The 23,750-nt window shown below is 36.2% G+C and overlaps 2 protein-coding genes across 2 annotated transcripts in view; one reads left to right on the forward strand and one right to left on the reverse strand.

Annotated features, from left to right (window-relative positions):
• LOC119779922 (collagen alpha-1(XIV) chain) overlaps positions 1-23,750 on the reverse strand; it is a 281,288-nt gene that overhangs the window by 52,449 nt on the left and 205,089 nt on the right. The window lies entirely within an intron of this gene.
• On the forward strand, positions 1,833-21,992 carry LOC119779921 (C-type lectin domain family 6 member A-like). Its single transcript, XM_038279771.1, has 6 exons — positions 1,833-2,105; positions 8,244-8,358; positions 11,197-11,256; positions 11,348-11,389; positions 11,619-11,761; positions 21,876-21,992. Exons 2-6 carry the CDS (start codon positions 8,325-8,327, stop codon positions 21,957-21,959), a joined length of 363 nt encoding a protein of 120 aa, XP_038135699.1. The 5' UTR covers positions 1,833-2,105; positions 8,244-8,324; the 3' UTR covers positions 21,960-21,992.

Below are 23,750 nucleotides of genomic sequence, written 5' to 3' on the forward strand. Positions count from 1 at the left end.
TACAACTGATATTATCATTGTTGCCAACCTCTGGTTTAGCCTTTTATTAATCTAGATTGTGGGGTATTTTCTAAAAAAAAGAAAAAGAAAAGAAGAATGAAGTAAAGACAGGTTTGTAAAGTAAACGTTACCGTTAGGTGAGAAGTAAAAACACTGGCTCTTTGATATATTGTGTGAAATGCATACAAACTGTTTTGGCCTGTGAATTATTTCCAGTTTGGACATGCAGAGGTGCAAATGACATAACTTTGACTTAACTTTTTTAATATAGTTTCAAGGATATGAAAAGTGTACCCCGCCTCCCGCCTGTAGACAGCTGGAGATGGGCACCAGCACACCACGTGACCCAAGCAGGGATAAAGCGAGACAGAAAATGGATGGATGGATGATATGCAAAGTTTTGTCATTGTTGTTACATTGATAATAAAGGAAATATAAAAGAAGTAGAAAGTAAAAAAAAAAACAAAACGTAAAAATATGATTTTGCATATCCACCTCTCATACTGGGTTACATTTAATGTAGTATTTCTTTGTAGAATGTAGTTCAGGAGCCAGTGTGTAACCTCCTACTAACAGACATGTTAATTTGTGGTGTACCTGTTGCAGCGTTTTTTAATGAACTGTATGTTCATTCACCCTGCGACTAAATACTGCTGCTCATAACAAAAAACTATCGACAATAATCTATTTTCAAATTTATGATACTAAGTAAACTGGAATTACTTCAGTTATGCAACATTAGTATTGAATTTAATACAGTAAGTGTTTGTTGTGTCTAATGGCTGACCTGAAAAACAGAACCAAGCAGACTTTAGTGTTTGTAGCTTAAAATGTTTCCTCCTCCATCTTTAGTGGTTTGTCTGCTCAGAGCTAGTGACGCTAAAGTTCCATGAAGTAAAGAGCAGTTTTACACCTAAATTAGTTCCTCCACCACATCAGGGTGTTAGTGCTGCTGTTGGTCTGACTCACTGACACATTTATGATCACATGCAAGAAGGTGTGAACTGGTTTGAAATTAATTAGGTATCAGGTTTATTATGTTTCTGAAAATCTTCTCTGTCCACAATATGGACACTTTGGTCTTAAAAAGATTGTCTCTCATTCCTAAAGGACAGCCGTAGCTTTTCATACCCCTTTTCAGACATAACATTATTATATATTTAGTTGATTTCAAATACTGTTTAATTTTATTGGATAATTTGGAATAGATTTATTAATTCATTCAATATCCATGCCATTCATGTGGTACTTTCAATCAGGTTGTTTAACAAAAGGATTATTTGCCATTGATACTTTAGTCACTTTGGAAATCAATAACATGAATAACAGCTATAGGCAACAAGTCAAATTTTTTGGTTACACAAATGATATACCTAATCACCTCCTAAATTATACAGTAATTGCATTTCCCCCCCATTTCTTACAAAATAATATATTTTATCCTTTAGATTTGGAAACTGACTAAACAGGAAATAAAACAGCATGATTGGCTCTAAGGAGAGCTGAGACAAAGGACACTCTGAGTTGATAGACGAAAACCTGCTACCGACCAGGTCAGCTCTGGGGAGAATGTTGCTATGGTAAATGAAACAAAGGTTGAGGAAACTCTCTTTGTAAAACGGAAAAGTTTCCCTGAGTTCAGGTTTAGAAAACTTCAGTTTTCAGTAAACCTGCTGAATAAAGTGGACACTAGATCTTTTAAGGCTCGGTAATGTGATATATACAGTATTTATAAAAAAAAAAATAAAAAATTCAGTTAACTGTGTTTGTTTCTTTAAGGACTTCAACTTCCTCAAATGTTTCTTCCGAAACCAGAAGAGAGGATGGTCAAAATAATGCCACCCTGAAAGCTGCTATAAAAAGCAGCTTTGGTTACTGCATGGTTTGCTAGTGCAGGCTTTACTTAAACTAGGAACAGAATCAGGTCCTTTGCTGTATCACAATGTCCTCAGATATTTACTCCAATGTAGATTTAAGCCGGAAGGTGAGATATACCAAAGAGAAGCAAGAAGAAAGAATAAAATGGGAGGAGAGGAATGTAGACATCTATGAGTCTGTAGAAGATGTTGCTGAAGACGACATAGATCATCATCCACAGGAAGAAGGTAAGTAACTTATACCGTAGGTGATAATTAGGCCCGAGCAGCTAAGCGCTGCGAGAGCCTATTGTTCCTGTACCGTTTATTCTTCTTTTTCTTATTTTTCTCCGCTTAAAAGAAACAGCTTTTTGGAGGCTTTAACATGCCCAAAAACTCACCAAACTTGGCAGTAAATTGTCCCCCTAGTGAAATTTACGTGTGATAATGGAATCCAAAATGGGCGTAGCCAAATGGCTCTACAGAAAGTCGCAGAGATTTGAGATTTGGCAGGTGCATAGATCTTACCAAATCATGAAAAAAGTTACATTGTGGGTATGCTCTAAAACCTACAGGAAGTCAGCCATTTTGGGTCAAAGGCCGATTTTTGGCAATTTTTCAATTTTGTTGACGTCGAACTTTCGCGAACTCCTCCTAGGGACGGTGAGCCATCGGCTTCAAACTTGGCATGTATGCAGATAAGGCATGTGAGATCTAAACTTATCAAACTTTTTGAGTTTTTGAGCATTTTAAAGGGGTGTGGCCAGGCCTCGAAGTTGGCGTTCTCGCCAACATTTTTAAAATGCAATAACTTTTACATATGAAACTGAAATGACACCAAACTTGGTAGTATTAATCCCCTCTGGGTTCCCAACAAAACTGTATATGAAAATTTTGACGTGATTGAAGCCACGCCCCCTGAGAACCGGAAGTCACTTTTTTTACTCGGAATGGTCCCTTTCTGTCCTACTTGACCTCATCAACCTAAAACTGTGTCAACAGACAGACAACATGTTGTCCTAACTTCGTTTAAGGCACAGAGAGTTTTAGTCAAATGGTGTTGCTGTGGCGCCATGGCAAAGTGAGGCGTTTCGCCATGAAAATATGATTGGCTCTCATTTCCTCATGTATTATCAGATCTGCACCAAAATCACAAGAGATGATCCTAGTCCAACTCCAAACAGGAATCCAGAGCAATATTTTGTGGGCGGGGCTTAATTTCACTACAGCGCCCCCTAGAAATAACAAACTTCAAACCACCAGCCCCAAGCTAATTTTAGTCCTAGAATATTGAAACTTTGAACACATTTGCATCTCATCAGGCCCTAACTAAAAGCCTCTTGGAGCCATGGTCTAAACCCCACCGAAAGTCGGCCATTTTGAATTACATTTTACTCTGTTGAGAAAGCACTGACCTCTTTTCAAAAAATTGTATAAAATCAGTATTTTATCTAAATGAGCTAAAACTTTCAAAATATGTTCTTTATAAAGCCTGCTGTAAGTTGGTTACAATAGCAAAGCGCTTCTTTAAAGTCCGTCACTCTGATTTTTCAAAAGTTTGCGTTCTCGCCTAGTAGTTGGCCAAGTGGACAGATAATGCCAGGAAATAATTCAGCCCCTAGCCATGCTCGTTCCTAGGATAATGAAATTTGGCACACATCTGTATGAGCCCTCCACCTACAAAAAGTTTCATTGGAGCCATGTTCTAAACCTCTCATGAAGTCGGCCATTTTGAATCAAACAGCACCCTTATGAAAATAGAATCACTATGTTAAAATATTTCTAAAAATTCAGTCGATTTCTCAAAAAAGCTAGGACTTTTGGAATATATTCTTTTAATCGCTACTTGTTTGATGGTAAACACAGCATAGCTCTTCTTAAAAGTCCGTCACTCTGATTTTTCAAAAGTTTGTGTTAACAGGAAATTGTTGTTTTTCAAAAAGTTTTATAGCAATCTTAGCCAAATTTGGAAAATTTATTAATACTTTGATTATAGTTAAGTTTGCCAAGTTTGGCGTAAATCTATGCATGTTTGAGCATCTTATGGGGTATTCAACTGCCTCAGTATATGGCACTTAAGTTTAAAAAATATTTTTTTTCTTTCAATTAATTAGTAAATAATCTAAAACAATTCTAGAATATGCAGGATGCATTCCCCGACATGTGTGATTTTTTTCAGGATTTTACTGCAAACTATGGATTTTTATTGATTTTTTTTGTTTTGAGTAGGGTGTAATACTGCTAACCATGGAGTTTGAAGGTGCTGTTTCTCCTTCTTTTGAACATATACTTTTGAACCACCAACTGAGATGGCCGCAGCGTCTATCTGACAGATGAGATTCGTCCCAGATATTATCTTTTATCCCTATTTTAACCCTTACTGACCAACGCTGTGGTTGTCTTCTGCTGGTCCAGAAGTGAAGCGTGGAGCTTTTTCCGCTGGCTGGGAAGGTGCAAGGGGGCGGCGGTCGCTTGGCTCCCGCGGTCGCAATAGGCCGAGCGGCGCTGAGCTGCGAGCGCCGTCAATACCGCTCGCGGTTTTAATGTAGTTTGTTTCAGGGTTTTTTGAATATGATCAGTATTGCTTGTTATTCATAAGCATTAAATTTGGTGAGGAAAAAACTCATTACACTAAAGCAAAATGATCCTCTGGAGAATTAAAGTTGTATTTTCAACACTGCACTCTGAACATATCAAGAAATGTATCTGTTATTGTTTATGTTATATATTTCAGACCAAACTTTGGCATATTAACTCACCTTTTTAGGATCCAAAAGTCTTATGGGGACCAAAGGCTGGTCCTAATGTGGTGAACCCTGTTTTAAAGCCAGGGAGTCACTGTAGAGGGTGTAGATTAACTTGGTTAGGAATATACTGCTAATAGTTAAATTTCAAGGATAGGCATAAACACAGTAACTGGATATAAGTCAATGTAAAGTAATATTGATAGAAATACAAACTTGTGTATGTGTGTGTAGGTTCTTATATTTTCTACATTGTGGGGCCCATTTTCTGGGAAAATAGCACATTGTGGGGACTGACTGCTCCTTGTAGGGCCTAAAGCCTAGAACCCATACGGAAAATTGCTGTTTTAGGGTCATGTTTAGGACTAAGGTGATCATTTTGTTTTGGTTGGGGTTGGTATGAACACATAATGGTGAGGATCAGGGTCACGGTTAGACTGGAGAAATTAAAGGAAGTCAATAAAAAGACCCAGCAAAGATAGAGAGACAAGTTTGTGTGTTTGTGTGCATCAGAAGGAGGATAATTTTTCTGATTCCAACATCAAATTGGGGACCAGTTTCTGTAGAGTGAGGGTTTTTTTCCCCTAGTCCTGACAATACTTTGGCCAATTATTAAACTGAGTTTAGTTTAGGGTTAAGTTTGCACTGGTAATGGTTAGATTTATGGTTATTGTCAAGACATAGAATATAAACTGTATTCTGTATTTTCATCTCAACTCTAACTCTAACTTTAGATAAACTTTGGGTAAAGCTATAATTTAACATAGACGGTATACTAATAATAGTTTCTGGGTTCTTAGGTTATTAAGCAGCTACCTGTTTAATATTGAGCTTTTCCAGCATTCATGTTTTTTGTGAATCACATAAATGTCTTCTACAATTATTGATATCCTAAGAAATAACTATCTACAAAAAACAATTTACATTATAAAAAAACATGTGTCTTGATGCAATCTCAACATAAAAGATAATTTAAAAGAGTTTCTTTTTAAGGCTATAGAGCAGGCATGCCCAAAGTCGGTCCTTGAGGGCCCCTGTTCTGCAGGTTTTAGAGGTTTCCCTGCTTCAGCACAGCTGATTTCACTGATTGCTGATTAACTAACTTGATTGACTAACCCTAACCCTAACCGACAAATTCATCCTTTTTTATACCCGTTTTGAAGGACGGGTCCGTTGTATCCTTCGTAGCCTTAGATATCCCATGATTCATTGAGAGTCCAAGCAAGCCGGCTTCTCTGTGCTCAGAGGTGAAAGGTGAACCGTGGTGAATATTGTAAGTGCAGTCTAACATAATACAAGTATGTGAATAGTTTAGTCTGAAATTAATGAAAACAGTTGCTTTAAATGGTTATTGAGTAAGATATGGGGTGGATATTTTTGGTTTATTGAAAGGTGTTATCTGTCCCTGTGCAAATGGGTTTGGCTGACATTTATGCAGATTCTAATATCTCTGCAGTGAGGGGAATATAAATATGATATTCATGACGACAGTACTGCTGCTGAAGCTCTTTGTAAATGTGATTAGCACCCAGGACAGTAGAGAGAAGTACAGCAACCATTCTTTGCCTGCTATGTGTGTCAACTGTCATGGTTGCTAGGCGATGGAGTGTATAGGTGGTGAACGCCTTAAATTAAAGCTATTGGTGAAAATTAAGTATATTAGGTCCTTTGATTTACTATTTCCTGCACTGCACTCTCATACTTCACAAAATGTGAAATAATGTCTGTAAAAGCTGAGCTGGCTCTGCCTCCTGTTTCTCCCCAGGTCCGATCAAACGCGATCAAACATTTCAAACATAAAAAGTTCGACACTCATTAGTAGTCAAAAGCAAAGACAGAGTTTGCTGAAATACTTTTTCACAACGTTCACATGTATAAAATACTTGAGTGATGCATGTTTCTTTAAATTCTTCGACTTCCTCAAAAGTTATTCTGGGTAGAAAGAAGGCTGAGCAGGAAGAACTGACACTCGTAGATCTGCTTAATATAAAGTTCAGAAACTTTAGGGGTCAAATCTGTTTTCATAACTGCAGTGAGTTTAGTAGAGCCTCCTTCAACTGTTGGATATTATCAGGATGTCCTTAAGAAGGAGATCCACTCCAAACTTGTTCCAAAAAGTGAGATACAGCATAAAAAAGCAAGAGGACACAGTAGAGTGGGAGAAAGAGAAGGTTTACGTCTACAACTACATAAATGACCTGATGGATGATCCTCAGCTAGAAGAAGAAGGTAAGAAAGGGGATTATATAAACAGGACATACATTGATGTAAGGCAATATGGTAAATGGCCTGAACTTGTTTTAGCTTTTATTAGACCGAGGAGTCCAAAGCGCTTCACACCACATTCACACATTGAGAGTGCTTCACACTAAACATTTAGTGAACATTAAGCTGCACTGTGGCAGCCTGACAAAATCAAGGCTGCTATAGAATTAGTTCAGCTGCTCCCTTTGACCAGCATTTAGCAGAGGTTCAAGCCAGAAACCCACCTGTAACAAAACGAACCCCTACCTCATGTGCTAACATCGCTACATAATTATTTGCAAAATAGTTTACAAAATAAACATCTGCTTTGACTTAAGTTTTTGTAGCTGAAATGTTTCATGCTTCTGTTGAAGGATTTCTCAGTTTAAAGCTATTGAGGAAGATATTCCAAGCTTTAAAACTGTTTAGGATGTGCTGATCTGCAGATCTATATTCACATTCAGATCAGACTCCTTTAACAATAGAGCCTTGCTGTTGTTGGTCACATCAGTGTGAACTGGTTAAAAACTGAATCTCATGTCTTCAACCAAGCATCTTTGGGGATTAACTGTTTTTCCTCCAATATAGAAATCAATTCAATTTTAAGTAAACTAACCTGCATAAACCACATCACTCCATTTTCATTAAGCAATGTTGTCCTTCTGATGTGCCATCCTCTTTCTCAGAGTTAATAAAGTCTTTCTCTGGAATTAGATCATTGTCAGTTATTTATAACAGTTGAAATAAAAAAACTCATTCTGTTCTTTTTATATTTCAACATGTCTCTGTTTATTTTTAGGTAAGAAATCTAAATGTGTTTCTGCTGCTATATGAAAATACTATATTCTATGTTAGAATCTTCAAATTAAATGTTATACTATGGGATGAATAGGTTTATTACTGCTGACTCAGCCAGCCAGAGTAACAATACTGATAACATTACTATTAGCTGTCTCTTTATAAAGTGCTGATTCCCCAAATTTTAACTGTTTAACTAAACTGAAGCTGGAACGAATGCTTCAAGAACAAACACAGATAGAAACACAGCATGAGATAAACCTGCTGTGACTCATGGCTGTGTTAAGACACACCTGAAGCATTTACCTAGACTAAGGAGGTAAAGAACTGTAAACACATTTCAGGGAGCATAACTGGTGGTTATCTACTGTATGTATTCAGTTTTAAATCATCAGTCAACTTACAGGAAATTTCCCAGCTCTTTATGCTTCCAGTTGCTCCCTCTGACAAACATTATTGAGTAGCTGATCTGCTTGTCCAGCATGACTAGCCGATAGCCATAATCATAAGGATAAATAAACATAAATAACGTAAACACTTATCTAAAAATGTTGGTAAATTATATTTAATGGTTTTTCCTCTCTAATATTTCTCCCTGCAGACCAACAGGCCCACAGACAACCTGCAGGGAAGAAGTTGTGTCCAAAGAGCAAAACTGTTCAATGCACTGCTGTGGATTTTAATGTTGGCTGCAATCATCACTCTGACCACATACTGTAAGAAAACAATGCAACGCATCAATACAAGATGTATTTTGGTCAAATTCCAGATCTAACACTACCTGCTTCATAATCTATCCTTCAACACGATACTACAGCTCTCAGCATTAATGCATCAAGTTATGTTTCGCTGAACAGAAACTCATTTCAGCTTTACTACTTAACAAACAAAATATTTCTCAGATTGTTCATTTTATCTGTGTGACAAAAGTATTTATTTTATTTACTAGCATAATGATTATACATATCAATGTTTTTGGAACTACTTTCCATGCACTTTTGCATGAAAAATTCTTTATGGCGAGTAAAAGATCACAATGGTGCAATTTGATCGATTTGTCTCTGTAAAGTGCCTTTAGATATGATTGATATGTTTTGTGGAACGGTGTTGAATGGATTTATATTAATGTCTATTCTTACACTATAATAAGGCAATAGAGTAAAATTCAAACTGTAGTGGGCAGTGTTGGGAAAGTTCTCTTTCTACGTGAACTAGTTCAAAGTTCAGTTCACACATTTTAAAATGAACTAGTTCAGTTCATAGTTCACAATTCCAAAAAACGAACTAGTTCATAGTTCTTTTTTTTTTTTCATATATTGCTCAATTACACCATAGCCTACTGTAGAACCACAGACAGCAATTATTTTATCAGTTGTAACTCTGAAACTGTGCGTCAGATTTCATCTTCATATCCACTTTTGAATCCTTATCCAACCAGGGTTTACATTAGCATTGAGGGGACAGCATTTCCCCATTGTTGCTTTAACGCTTTGTTGCTGTCCATTCACTTCACACTAGTAGCAGCTGCAGCTTTCACCCCTACAGTATATTCTCAAAAACATCAGGAAAAATGTGCTGCTTGAATGGTCTTTTTTATGAGGAATTATTAAAAGAAAAACAGGAAAGTAGTCTTTAAGGTGCAAATGTTTTTTTTTTATTTTAATAATTTTTTCCATTTGAAATTCCATTTCAATACATACTAAAAAGGAATACTGGAATCCTGGAAAATTATACCAGGCAGGTTTAACAAACAAGTTACATGGATAGTAAAACCCTCAAGAACAGGGGTCTTCTATGTTTTCCAGACCAAGGACCCCCAAACTGATGGCGAGATGGAGCGGGGACCCCCTAACTATATATATTGTATGAAATTGTGTCCTATAGTCACTCTATTACAGATGGAGTAATGTAAAGAAATTAATTTCTCCCTGGGATTATTAAAGTGTTTCTGATTCTGATTCCTGGTTGTTGTGAAGGAAACGGTGCCCAGCTTGAAAGAGCTCCTGTGTGTCGCTGAATGTGTGCATTGATGACTGAAAGACATCTTCTGCCTCCATTTATCTGTTTACTACAGTGTGTTGATTTCATGTTAATGAGTATTTAAAGACATTTCAACTAGTGGGGGAAAAAAATGCGGGGGGGGGGGATATAAAAATATCAACTAACCATGCAGACCCTCATGCAGTACCTCCCTAGACCCCCTAGGGGTCGCGGATCCCCTGTTGAAGACCTCCGCTCAAGAAGATTTTACTAACACAAACTGAGGGACCAGGCTGAGGTAGGAATTTAAGGTTACTGAAGTGCGGATTTTTTTACTGAAAGCCGGCGGGCAAACTTGTTGCCATCATCCTCACCGACCACCTGGTCATAAACCTGTTTTAAGTGATCATACTGCTGCTTTGTCGCCTCCACGGTAGCCTCCATGCTGCTGCAGCTTCAACACTGCATTTTGTTTTGATGACGCACGCGGCTGTAGGCTACGACGCTGGTAGCTGGTGTTGCCAGATTGGGTGTTTTCCCCGCTACATATTAAGGCCTGTTTACGGTGTGATTTAGCCGGGGTTTCGCCTGGAGGGCTTTATAGAAATCTGGCAACCTATTGAACAGAGTTGAACTGAGAGAGCGTGCCGTTCACAGACACCAGAATGAACGAGTTCACAAAAACGTTCATCAGGCAATAATGCAGTACGTTCAGTTCACGTTCGCCCAAAATACGAACGAGTTCATGAACTTTCGTTCAATGAACGCGTTCAGGCACAACACTGGTAGTGGGGCTCAAAGCGACAATAATTTAGTCTTCATTTGGATCCACTGATGAATTTGTTGGGACTTTTTCCTCAGATTGCCATAAAGCCTTAACATGTGATACCACGTGCTACCTTCCAGCTGATATGGTGAAGATTATTGCCTGAATTGTTAAATTTTTTTTTTAACTATGGTATTCTCAGATTATTTTAGCCAAGGCTAAAAGAAAAGATCTTGATCAACTGCTGCAAAATAAGACTGTACATATGGCTGTAAACTGTTCTTAGTGAACCAGTATAAAGCTTTGCATTCAAAGCTGTAGTGGCTAAAGGTTCAGGATCGAGCATCGGCTGCTTTGTTGTTCTCCACTTAGAAAATGTCTAAATGTAAAAATTCATTGTACTTCCTTATTGACTTTATTTTCAAAAGCTTAATATTTTGTGTAAAATACCTTTTTTATGAAGCAATCAGAAGATGAAATGCTTTGCAATATAACTGATAAATATAGAACACATTTCTATATTTAAGGGAAGACTGAGGAGATTTCTTTGACAATTTGTAATTAAACAATTTTCTGAATTAAATACAGGTTAAAGACAGATTGGCAAATTTTAATTGAGATGTATTTGTCTTATAAATAAATATGTTACCTGTTCCATTGACAACATTTTTGTATATATATATATATATATGATTTTTAATAACCTCAGAAAGACTAGCTGGTGGGAAGGGTCAGCTAATGAGGATCTATATATATATAAAAAAAGTTAAACTAAAATCACTATATTATTTTTTTATTTTTCTTTTAGTCATCTTGGAGATGAATAAAGTGAAGAACAGAAATAGCCAACTACATGTTCAACTTTCAGGTAAAACAGATTCAACATTTACCAGCTTAACATATTCAGTCAGTAAATATTTTTGTTTTATATCCTTAAAAAATGTAATTTTCTTCTTCAGAAATGGAAGCCAACAACAGTCAATTACAAGCCAATTTATTAGGTAGGGCATGTTTTATGTTTTAAAACATTAAGAGTTGTCAAATATTTATATTTCCTTCATGTTTTATCCAACTAAAGTTATTCTTCAGAAATGGCAGCAAACAACAGTCTGCTGCAGGACAGCTATAAAAACCTCAGCAATGCTTACATACATATGTGAAATATTTCTAATAAATATTTACTGATGAAAAACAATAATTAATTCCCTAAAACATTTATCATGTTTAAAGGAAAGTGCTGTCCTGATGGATGGACAAGATTTGGATGCAGCTGTTACTACAAATATCACGAGACCAATAGCTGGTATGAAAGCAGGAGACGCTGTCAGGAAAGTGGAGCTGATCTGGTGATCATAAACAGTGAGGAGGAACAGGTGGGTCTGTTTGGTTAATATCAGTCTTTTCTTTGCAATAAATCTCATATTAATCTTTTTTTGGAAAGAAAACTGTCTGCTGTAACGTAAAGAAATGAACAAAGACAAAGAAAACTGGACACACAAAACAAAAATAATAAATCTCCCTATAAAGACTGTAGCTGAATTGAATCCTTCAAATCTCTCCTGCATGGCATCAGATTGAGTTTCAATTTTTATCTAAGGCGAACCAATCCACATGTTTTAAATAGTTTCTGTTCTAAGAAACTAATAAACAAACTATTTCATGAGGCAGAGATGTAGGCAGTAACTTTCTGCCATCCAGACTCCAGAACACGTCACAGTAAACCTGCTCTAGATGGTTTGAGAGTTTAAACATACTGAATAAATCAAGCAATATGCAAAATATGCTGCACTATTCCTTAGCATGAATTCCTAACATTCAGCTTCTAAAATAAACTAAGCTTTAAATTATAAATCTGTTTCACAAAACAATGTGGTGAAATGAAGACAAAGAGAATGACATAGAGGAGGAGAAAACAGTAGAGGTCAACACACCACTGAGCTTTAGCCTTTATCAGGGCACTGATTGGTTCAAAGATGGTGTTAGACCATGGAAAGACCTGAACCAGCTTAATAATGCTGAAATTATTAGAATTGTACAAGTCGAGGTAGATGAAAGCGGAGATGTCCGGATTGCAGTCTTGAATCGGTGAAAATAAGCTAGAAGACAAATTACAGAGATCCTGAACTCCTACTAGAGAACTTTCTGCAATCTATCGCTGTCTTAACTCCCCATCTAAAGGTTCAACATATTTAGACAATGTTGAGTTAGAAGGTTCTCTATTGTGTGCATAATAATACATTAGAATTTATTTTTTAGTTTAGTTTTTATTTTTCAGTTTAGTTTCTATTTTAGTCTCAGTTAATTTGGATAAAGATTTTACAGGCTGCACCTACCAAACTGAGAACAGTTAATAAACACCTGGAAAATAAAATGACTTTTATAGTGGCGCAAAAAAATATTATTTTAATTAAAAGACATTATAAGAATATACATTTTTATTGTCGTAAAAAAAAAAGAAATTATAATTTGCTGTTTAATGATAAGAGAGTCATTTTTAATGAAAACACTGCATATTTATTATTATTAAGGATTACCATTTTAAAATCTTTTCTCAAACAGGAATTTGTGAAAAAGCTAAATGAAAATGGAGAATCCTGGATTGGTCTTTATAACATGTTGATAGAGTCGACACGGACGCTTGGCTGGAGTTGGGTGGATGGATCACCACTGACACCAACGTAAGTTTCATCTTAAAGTCACTCAAATATAATCAACTATTGGAAGGTGCAATAATATTATTGTGTTGATGGTGCCATTGTGTTGCCATGGCTACAACTGTTGATCCACAATAATTAGCTCTGTCTTTTAATGTAAATGTTTGAGCCCTGTCTTTAACTCCAAAAGCATTTCTGCTGGATTCATTTAGGATTCTAAATTCAAACAAAAATCCATCATCTATTAATGTTAGACCCTGAGGAAAAAGAGAGAAAAAACAATATTCAAATTTGCTGCAACATGGATTCATAGAGCAGTAAATATATGATTTCTTATAGTATGTCATTTTTTTTAAAAGTTCAAGTAGAAACAGTTCATTTCAGTTGGTCTATGCTCACAATCATTTTGCTTACATATCTGCCTTAACTATGATCATGTTATTTAACTTAATTGATCTCACATTGGAGAAATTTACCTCCGCATTTAACCCATCCCCTTGGGGATCAGTGGACTGCCATCATAGGACGCCTGGGGATCAGTGTGGGGTTAATGGTCTTGCTGTGGGAGTGGGGCTCGAACTCAGAACCTCAGGATTCCAAGCTCTATGCCCTAACCACCAGGCCTCCACTCACCATATGAGTTAAATAATCAGATTTAAAAAGTGTACTTTGAGAATGACTCCTGCTTCTCTATAAAAAACCCTCAAATATCAACAGAGGTAAACTCTCTGTAATGATGGAGGAAAGCATTTAGTGAGGTGAAGGAATTAGTCAACAGGCTGCAGGAACTATAGTGTACCATGAACAGAAGCAGTCATACATGAAGTCCAAAGGCACACAGAGCTGAAGAGGTAAAAAAATGGAGTAAAGCACTAAAGACCAAAATAAATAAAGAACCTGGTACTTACTAATCCAGAATGATCCCTCACTGCCAGTTAAAATGACTGAAAGGTTTAATATATAAAATATTAAAGCCTTCTTCAGCACAAGCACTTCCAGGAAAGAATTAAAGAAAGTCAGGTTAAAGACACAGATTAAAAAAAGGATGTTCAGAATGAACATCTGGAGAGAAAATAATTCTGATTTCTCACCTGCCCTCTCAGCACATACCAAATCTATATATAATAAATAATTACACAGAGAAATGGAAAATAGGAAGGAATCTGACAAAACTTTAGTGATGTTTAAACAATTTTTTTTCTTTTACAGGTTTTGGGGAACTGGATGGCCAAAGAGTGGCAATTACCATTCAGCAACATGTTGCAATGATGAAGGGAAATGGACACATGCATATGACAGTGTCTCTAAGAACTGGATATGTGAGAAGTAACAATAACAATAAAAAACATGAAAAAGTTTTTAAAAGTTACTTTTCAAAATATTTCTTTAGCATTACTACTCACTGCTTACAGTTTGCCTCTAAGCTTATCCAGAGGGACATTAGAAGCACATGGTTACTGATGAAGCTTTGATGGAGGATGTTGTAGATTAGTGTCAAACATATTTTATATTCAGTAGCTCTCAGTTCTAAACTATATTTATTTTAGGTTAAACTTTATGAGCATCTGTTCCCATTGGTATGTTTATTTTCTCTTAATTTGAAATAAAAAACTAAAATTTCAAGTTAAAAATTATTTTAAAAAAATTATGCTCTGCTAAACGCTTTACTCCACTGGTCATGTCTTTTTTTTTTATTTTTTTTACCATTTTTAAGTTTTTAAATGCAGTTAAAAAAATACAGTTTGTGGCTAGGAGTGCAGAAATAACTTCTATAACTTGACTGATTCTGAAAACAGTCAGACATCAGGAGTCTTGCTAAAGCCGGGCATAAACTGTACGGGTTTTTGCCCATTTTGGGAGGATTCTCCAATTGTGCAAGAATTGTTTGGATTGGGCTGCTTCATTGTGCATCCTACGTCGGGTAGTATACAGGACGAGGGGCGATTGGCCACTCACAACCACTTTGCAATATATTGTGTGAAATGCACAAAAACTAATCTGTTTTGTAGATTGTTTTCAGTGTAGACATGAGTGACAGAAGCAAAAGACATGATTTTGATTTCACTTTTTTAATATAGTTTTGTCATTACAGTAACATTATAATAAAGGAAACATAGAAGCAGGAGAAAGATAACAAAATCATGTTGCATACCCACCTCTAATGGGTCTCATTTAATGCAAACCTTAATCTTCTAAAAAATTACATCCAATACGGTGAATTTTTTTTCCCGTTCTATTTTCTGTTTATTCTTCTATGTTAAATAAACATGGTGGAAAATAAATAAATAAAGATATTGTTAGGAAATATTTTTCGAGCCCTCAATTTAACAACAAATTGGTTTGATTCAGCATAAAAAAAATGTTTATAAAGTTTTTGTATTTATTGAAGTATATAATAAAGTATATAAACAAAGTATGTAAACAAATTACTTGAAAAAATTTTTATAAATGGTATGATGGGTTTGTTCTCTTATTACTGACAGCCTAGGAATGAGCACTGATTTTCTAAACAAACTTAATTAGAAACAAAAACAAAGTTAATCTTTCTTAATCAAATGGGAACTTAAAAGTGTTTCCTTGTAGAATGTAATTCAGCAGCCAGTGTGTAACTTCCTACTAACAGACATGTGAATTTGTTGTGTACTTGTTGCAGCGTTTTTAATGAATGGTTTGTAAATTCCCCCCTCAACTAAACACTGCTGCTCATAAGAAAAATCAATCAACAATAATCTATTTTACATTTTATGGTATTGAGTGTATTGGAATTACTTCAGTAATGCAACATTATTATTGGATTTTATACATTAAGTGTTTGTTGTGTCTAATGGCTAAACTGCCTAAGGCTGTTTAGTTATAATTTTATCCCTTTTATTTACCTGGTTCAAACAGCAGGGGGCAGCACATGTGGCTTATGACACTGGTAGGGTTTTAAAAGCAGGTATGCACCTTTTTTTGAATCAAAGCTGGAGAGAAAATTAGACATGCACCAATGATTAAGAACCTCAGTTCTGGTAAAGTAATTTTTTTAAACAACTTTGGAACTTTGGAATAGTTCTTAAAATTTAAGTTGGATTAATGGTCACAGATTCTTCCCAGCTTTTCCAGTGTTTTATTGTCATTACATTGTTACAAGTAGAGAGCAGCGAAGTTCACTCTCTGCATTTAACCCATCCCCTTGGGGATGGGTTAAATGCACTCGGGGAGCAGTGTGGGATTAAGGATTTTGCTCAGGGACCCAGAGTGCGGGCTGTGGGAGTGGAGCTTGAACTCAGAATGTCTAGATTCCAAGCGCAATGCCCTAACCACAAGACCGCCACTCCCCCCTTAAGTAGTTGCATTGGCCTGTAGTGCACCAATAGGCTGGTTGTATTTAATAGGCCTGTCGAAGTCTGAGTCCATTTGATGCTGCTTCAAGTTGTTTGTTTGGTTCATTCTAATATTGATTTTGTTTTAACATATGGGTCAAATGGTTTAAAGCATTATCTTGCTGTATAAAAAGTTAATGGGAGATTTAGCCGTTGGCCTAAACAAGGCTGGTGCTAAACCACAGAGAAATGCCCCATTTACAATTTTTCTGTTAGGGTCAAGATGTTTTATAGGTAAAGTGAGTTACGTTCAGCATCTCTTCTGCTTGTTGATACTTCCCGGATGGACTCAGAAATAAAATCCCCTCCAGATATGTTCCACAGAGGGAGATCCAGCATAACAAGGCAAGAAGAAACAACCAAATTAATTTGAAACGAAAACTCAGAAAAACAGAACCAAGCAGACTTTAGTGTTTGTAGCTTAAAATGTGTCCTCCTCCATCTTTAGTGGTTTCTCTGCTCAGAACTAGTGAAGCTATGTTCCAGGAAGTAAAGAGCAGTTTTACATGCCTAAATTAGTTCCTTCACCACATCAGGGTGTTAGTGCTGCGGTTGGTCTGGCCCACTGAGAGATTAATGATCACATGCAAGAAGGTGTGAACTGGCATGAAACTGATTAGGCATCAGGATTATTACTGAACTTATGTTTCTGAAAATCTTCTCTGTCCACAATATGGACACTTTGGTCTTAAAAAGATTGTCTCTCATTCCTAAAGGACAGCCGTAGCTTTTCATACCCCTTTTCAGACATAACATTATAATATATTTAGTTGATGACACATACTGTTTAATTTTATTGGATAATTTGGGATAGATTTATTGATTCATTCAATATTCATGCCATTCATGTGGTACTTTCAATCAGGTTGTTTAACAAAAGGATTATTTGCCATTGATGCTTTAGTCACTTTGGAAATCAATAACATGAATAACAGCTATAGGCAACAAGTCAAATTTTTGGTTAGACAAATGATATACCTAATCACCTCCTAAATTATAAAGTAATTACATTTTTCCCTCCATTTCTTACAAAATAATATATTTAATCCTTTAGATTTGGAACCCGACTAAACAGGAAATAAAACAGTGTGATTGGCTCTAAGGAGAGCGGAGACAGAGGACACTCTGAGTTTACAGATGAAAACCTGCTACCGACCAGGTCAGCTCTGGGGAGAATGTTGCTATGGTAACTGAAACAAAGGTTGAGGAAACTCTCTTTGTAAAAAGGAATAGTTCCCCTGATTTCAGGTTTAGAAAACTTCAGTTTTCAGTAAACCTGCTGCATAAAGTGGACACTAGATCTTTCAATGCTTGGTAATGTGATATATATTTGCGTAAAAAAAAAATTAAAATTAAAATGGAGGTAAGCTGATCAGTTTACTGTGGTTGTTTCTTTAAGGGCTGCAACTTCCTCAAATGTTTCTTCTGAAACCAGAAGAGAGGATGACAGAACGATTCAACCCTGAAAGGTGTTATAAACTAGGAACAGAATCAAGTCCTTTGCTGTATCAAAATGTCTTCAGATATTTACTATAAAGTAGATTTAAGCCGGAAGGTGAGATATACCAAAGAGAAGCAAGATGACGTAACAAAATGGGAAGAAAGGATTGTAGACATCTATGAGTCTGTAGATGATGTTGCTGAAGACATCATAGATTATCATCCACAGGAAGAAGGTAAGTAACTTATACCGTAGGTGATAATGTAGTTTGTTTCAGGGTTTTTTGAATAAGATCAGTATTGCTAGTTATTCATAAGCATTAAAATTGGTTATGAAAACCACTAATTTCACCAAAGCAAAATGATCTTCTGAAAAATAAAGTTGTATTTTTAACACTGCACTCTGAACATAACAAAAAATGTATCTGTTATTGTTTATGTTACATATTTCAGTTGCATAGTTAGTCACCTGAGGATCCAAAGGCCTTATGGGGACCAAATGCTGGTCCTAATGTGGTGAACCCTGTTTTAAAGTCAGGGAGTCACTGTAGAGGGTGTAGATTAACTTGGTTAGGAATATACTGCTAATAGTTAAATTTCAAGGATAGGCATAAACACAGTAACTGGATATAAGTCAATGTAAAGTAATAATATCGATAGAAATACAAACTTGTGTATGTGTGTGTAGGTTCTTGTATTTCCTACATTGTGGGGCCTATTTTCTGGGAAAATAGCACATTGTGGGGACTGACTGTTCCTTGTAGGGCCTAATGCCTAGAACCCATACAGAAAATTGCTGTTTTAGGGTCAGGGGTCATGTTTAGGACTAAGGTGATCATTTTGTTTTGTTTGGGGTTGGTATGAACACATAATGGTTAAGATCAGGGTAAGGGTCACGGTTAGACTGGAGAAATTAAAGGAAGTCAATTAAAAGGCCAAGCAAAGATAGAGAGACAAGTTTGTGTGTGTGTGCATCAGAACAAGGATACATTTTCCGATTCCAACATCAAATTGGGGACCAGTTTCTGTAGAGTTAGGGTTTTTTTCCTGGTCCTCACAAGATTTTGCCCCATTATTAGGTGTAGGACTGAGATGTTAATTGGGTTTAGTTTAAGGTTAAGTTTACAATGGTAATGCTTAGGTTTAGGGTTATTGTCAAGCCATGTAATATTAACTGTTTTCTGTATTTTCATCTTAACTACAGTAACTTTAACTCTAGATACACTTTGGTTAGGCTATAATTTAACATAGACGGTATACTAATAATAGTTTCTGGGTTCTTAGGTTATTCAGCAGCTACCTGTTTAATATTGAGATTTTTTGTGAATCACACAAATGTAGTCTACCAATTATTGAGTTTCCTATTAAGGCTATAGAGCAGGCATGCCCAAAGTTGGTCCTTGAGGGCGGTGAACGCCGTAAATTAAACCTATTGGTGAAAATTAAGTATTATAGGTCCTTTGATTTACTTTTTTCTGCACCACACTCTCATACTTCATAAAATGTGAAATAAAGTCTGTAAAAGCTGATTTGGCCTTGCTTCCTCTTTCTCCCCAGGTCCAATCAAAGGTGATCAAACATTTGAAACATACAGTACAAAGTAGTCAAAAGCAAAGACAGAGTTCACATGTATAAAATACTTTAGTGATAGATGTTTCTATAAATTCTTCAACTTCCTCAAAAGTTATTATTGTGGGTAGAAAGTAGGCTGAGCAGGAAGAACTGACACTCTAGATCTGCTTAATATAAAGTTGAGAAACTTTCAGAGTCAAATCTATTTTCATAACTGCAGTGAGTTTAGTAGAGCCTCCTTCACCTGTTGGATATTATCAGGATGGCCTTAAGAATGAAATCCACTCCAAACTTGTTCCAAAAAGTAAGATACAGCATAAAAAAGCAAGAGGACACAGTAGAGTGGGAGAAAGAGAACGTTTACATCTACAACTACATAAATGACCTGATGGATGATCCTCAGCTAGAAGAAGGTAAGAAAGGAGATTATATAAACAGGACATACATTGATGTAAGGCAATATGGTAAATGGCCTGAACTTGTTTTAAGCTTTTATTAGATCAAGGAGTCCAGAGCGCCTCAGACCACATTCACACATTGAGAGCGCTTCACACTAAACATTTAGTCAACATTAATCTGTCCTGATGCAGCCTGACAGAATCAAGGCTGCTATAGAATTAGTTAAGCTGCTGCCTTTGACCAGCATTTAGCAGAGGTTTTTTGCCAGAAACCCACCTGTAACAAGACAAACCCCTACCTCATGTGCTAACATCGCTACATAATTATTTGCAAAATAGTTTACAAAATAAACATCTGCTTTGACTTAAGTTTTTGTAGCTGAAATGTTTCATGCTTCTGTTGAAGGACTTTCTCAGTTTAAAGCTATTGAGGAAGATATTCTAAGCTTTAAAGCTGTTTAGGATGTGCTGCTCTGCAGATCTATATTCACATTCAGATCAGACTCCTTTAACAATAGAGCCTTGTTAGTGCTGTTGTTGGTCACATGGCAAAGTGTAAACTGGGTTGAAACTGACTGGGCATCAGGGTTAATGCTGAACTAGATGTTTTTATAAACCTTAATCTGAGCCCTCCTCCTCTGGTTAGTTTTATTATTTCTTGTTGAATCAGAAAGGCTTCATTCACTCTTCTCCCAAACCATCAATCTTCTCTTTCCAAAATATACGTGTTGGTATCAGACGATGTTTATCGTCACTGAGGCAGAGGACATGAACATCCAGGGGCTGATCTAGAAAAATATTTATGGGGTGGCAAGAGGGGGACAGGAATTTTTTAGGGGTGGCAACATATGGCATTTGTTTACACTGAATTTAATCACAGTTATCACAGTTTGGTGAGAATAGTATGTACAGTACTAGTGTTTCATGTGAAACAGTTCATATTAATAATACATCGTACAATGTGATCTCACTTAATAGGAGATAGAAGAGTGATAACACTACTTCTAGAAGGGCCTTATGACAGGAAAGGTATTAAGGTAAGACACAGGTGCTGAGTAGTAGATGTGTGAGACTGACTGTCAGAGAGGCAGCTTTGCAGCATTTGCACAAGAAGAAACTACAGAAAGAAAAAGTTACCCATCAGAGATCTATGGACTGAGCTGGACTAAAGTGAGCAGAACTACACAGTAGAAATAAATGGGTCAAGGCACCCGAACAAGGTACTGGACATCTATGTAATGTTTACTCTGAACACACATTTACCCCATTTGTTCCTCAGTAACTTGACATACAGCAGTTAAGGCAACATGAAAGGGACATTTCATGCATGTAAATATGCTGTAGATAGAGCTGTATATGGAGGTCCAACTCTGCCATATTTAAAAATAAAAACATAAATAAATAAATGCTCAGTAAATAAATAAGCATACAATTAATTGCCACCAAAAATACAATCAACAGAGTTAATACAGTCTTTCTCTGGAATTAGATCATTTTCAGTTATTTATAACAGGTGAAATAAAAAACTCATTCTGTTCTTTTTATATTTCAACATGTCTCTGTTTATTTTAAGGGAGGAAATCTAAATGCGTTTCTGCTGCTATATGAAAATCCTATATTCTATGTTAGAATCTTCGTATTAAATGTTATCATTACGAATAATATATTATGGGTTGAATAGGCTTATTACTGCTGACTCAGCCAGGCAGAGGAGCAATACTGATAGCATTACTGTTAGCTGTCTCTTTATAAATTGCTGATTCCCAATATGTTACCTGTTTAAATAAACTGCAGCTGGAATGAATGCTTCAAAAACAAACACAGATGGAAACTGTATCTACTGTATGTATTCAATTTTAAATCATCAGTCAACTTACAGGAAATTTCACAGCTCTTTATGCTTCCAGTTGCTCCTCAAACTTCAGGGAGAAGATGATGTGATTTGCAGCATGAGTAGCCAATAACCTAAATAATTTAAATCAACATAAAGAAACACTTATCTAAAAATGTTGGTAAATGATAATTAATGGTTTTCCTCTCTAATATTTCTCCCTGCAGACCAACAGGCCCACAGACAACCTGCAGGGGAGAGAAGTTGTGTCCAAAGAGCAAAACTGTTCAACGCACTGCTGTGGATTTTAATGTTGGCTGCAATCATCATCCTGACCACATACTGTAAGAAAACAATGCAACACATCAATGCAAGATGTATTTTTAGTTAAAATGCAGATCTAACACTACCTGATTCATTATTTATCCTTCAACATGATACTACAGCTCTCAGCATTAATGCATCAAGTTATGTTTAGCTGAACTGAAACTCGTTTTTCAGCTTTACTACAGTAACAAACAAAATATTTCTGAAGAAATTTCCTGAGAAACTGAATGGGAAAATCGTTATGGTGAATAAAAGATCACAATGGTGTAATTTGATTGATTTGTCTCTGTAAATGCCTTTAGATGACATGTGGTGTTGAATGACTTGATTTTATGTTAATCCTTACACTATAGTGAGGTGACAGGGTAACATTTAAACTGTAGTGGGGCTCAACACGACAATAATGTCTTCATTTAGATCCACTTATGTGTTTTTTTGCGACTTTTTCTTCAGACTTTAATAAAGCTTAAAAATGTGACACCAGGTGTTACCTTCCAGCTAATATGGTGAAGATCATTGTCTGAATTGTTATTATTTTTTTACTTTGCTATTATCAGATTATCTTATCAAACACTAGATGAATAGATCATGAGCTGCAAAATAAGACTGTACATATGGCTGCAAACTGTATTAATTGAACCAGTATAAAGTTTTTACATTTAAAGCTGAAGTGGCTAAAGGTTCAGGGTCAAGTATTTGTTGTCTTTGAAAATGTTTAAACTTTATAATCCTTTGGAATTTTTTAGTCAGTATGAAAATACATAAAACCTTTTTAATTTGAAGGAAGGTTTTTAGTTTCAACAGCAAATGCATTTTTGTGTAAAACATCTTTCTTTATAGAGCAATGAAAGGATGAAATGCCTTTATACTAAAATTGGTCACTAGAACACATTTCTATATTTGAGAGACGAATGAGGAGATTTATTTGCAGTGACAATTTATAATTAAACAACTGTCTGAATTAAATCAGGTTAGAGACAGACTGCCTAATTTTTATTGAAATGTTTTCAAATTGTAAACAAATATGTTACCTGTTACATTGAAATTTTTTGTATACAGTGGGCCGGATCTATCAAAGGTTTGCGTGTATAAAAACGTGAGCTATTTCACTGTGCACGCTAAAAAATGTACAAACTGATCTATCAACAGCGTGCTAAAAGGATTTGATCTTTAAAACATGCTAAATAGCGCCTCTTATCCATTTAGTACTTTTTCTGCAATGAATATGCAATATGGGGCGTTTACATGCAAAAGTGCGTCTTGAGGGAGGAGAACATGTAAATATATTAATTTAGCACTCGCAAAGTGATTTATTAAACCTGAAAGCAATTTTGCTAACGGTATCTGACTCTATATTTAACACGTTTCAAAAGAAGGTGCAAATGGTCTGTATGCGTAATTGCGCACACATGGCAGCGGTTATTGTCGCAAGAAGGAGACATTGAAATGAAGCAGGGAGACGCAGAGAACGCATTTTTTCACTCTGTGTGAATATTTTTGGAATGAACGAGGAAACGATCATCAAAACATATCGTTTATCCAGCATTGCCATTTTGGAGCTGTTGGGGGAACTCCGAATGGATTTGGAGCCAGCCACAAGGAGGACCCACGCAATACCAGATATCACAAAACTCCTTGCAACATTGGATCTCCCAATCTCGTTTTTCAGAAGTGCTGTCCGACGTTCTAAATGCCATGTCGCCCTGATGCCCTACCGGAGAAACCAGACCTCCCCCCTGCGTCTGTGGAGCAACATGCCAATGCTGCGGGGATGC

This window comes from Cyprinodon tularosa, unplaced genomic scaffold, assembly GCF_016077235.1.
Source record: "Cyprinodon tularosa strain WSP-4 unplaced genomic scaffold, ASM1607723v1 ctg153, whole genome shotgun sequence".
NCBI classification, from domain to species: domain Eukaryota; kingdom Metazoa; phylum Chordata; class Actinopteri; order Cyprinodontiformes; family Cyprinodontidae; genus Cyprinodon; species Cyprinodon tularosa.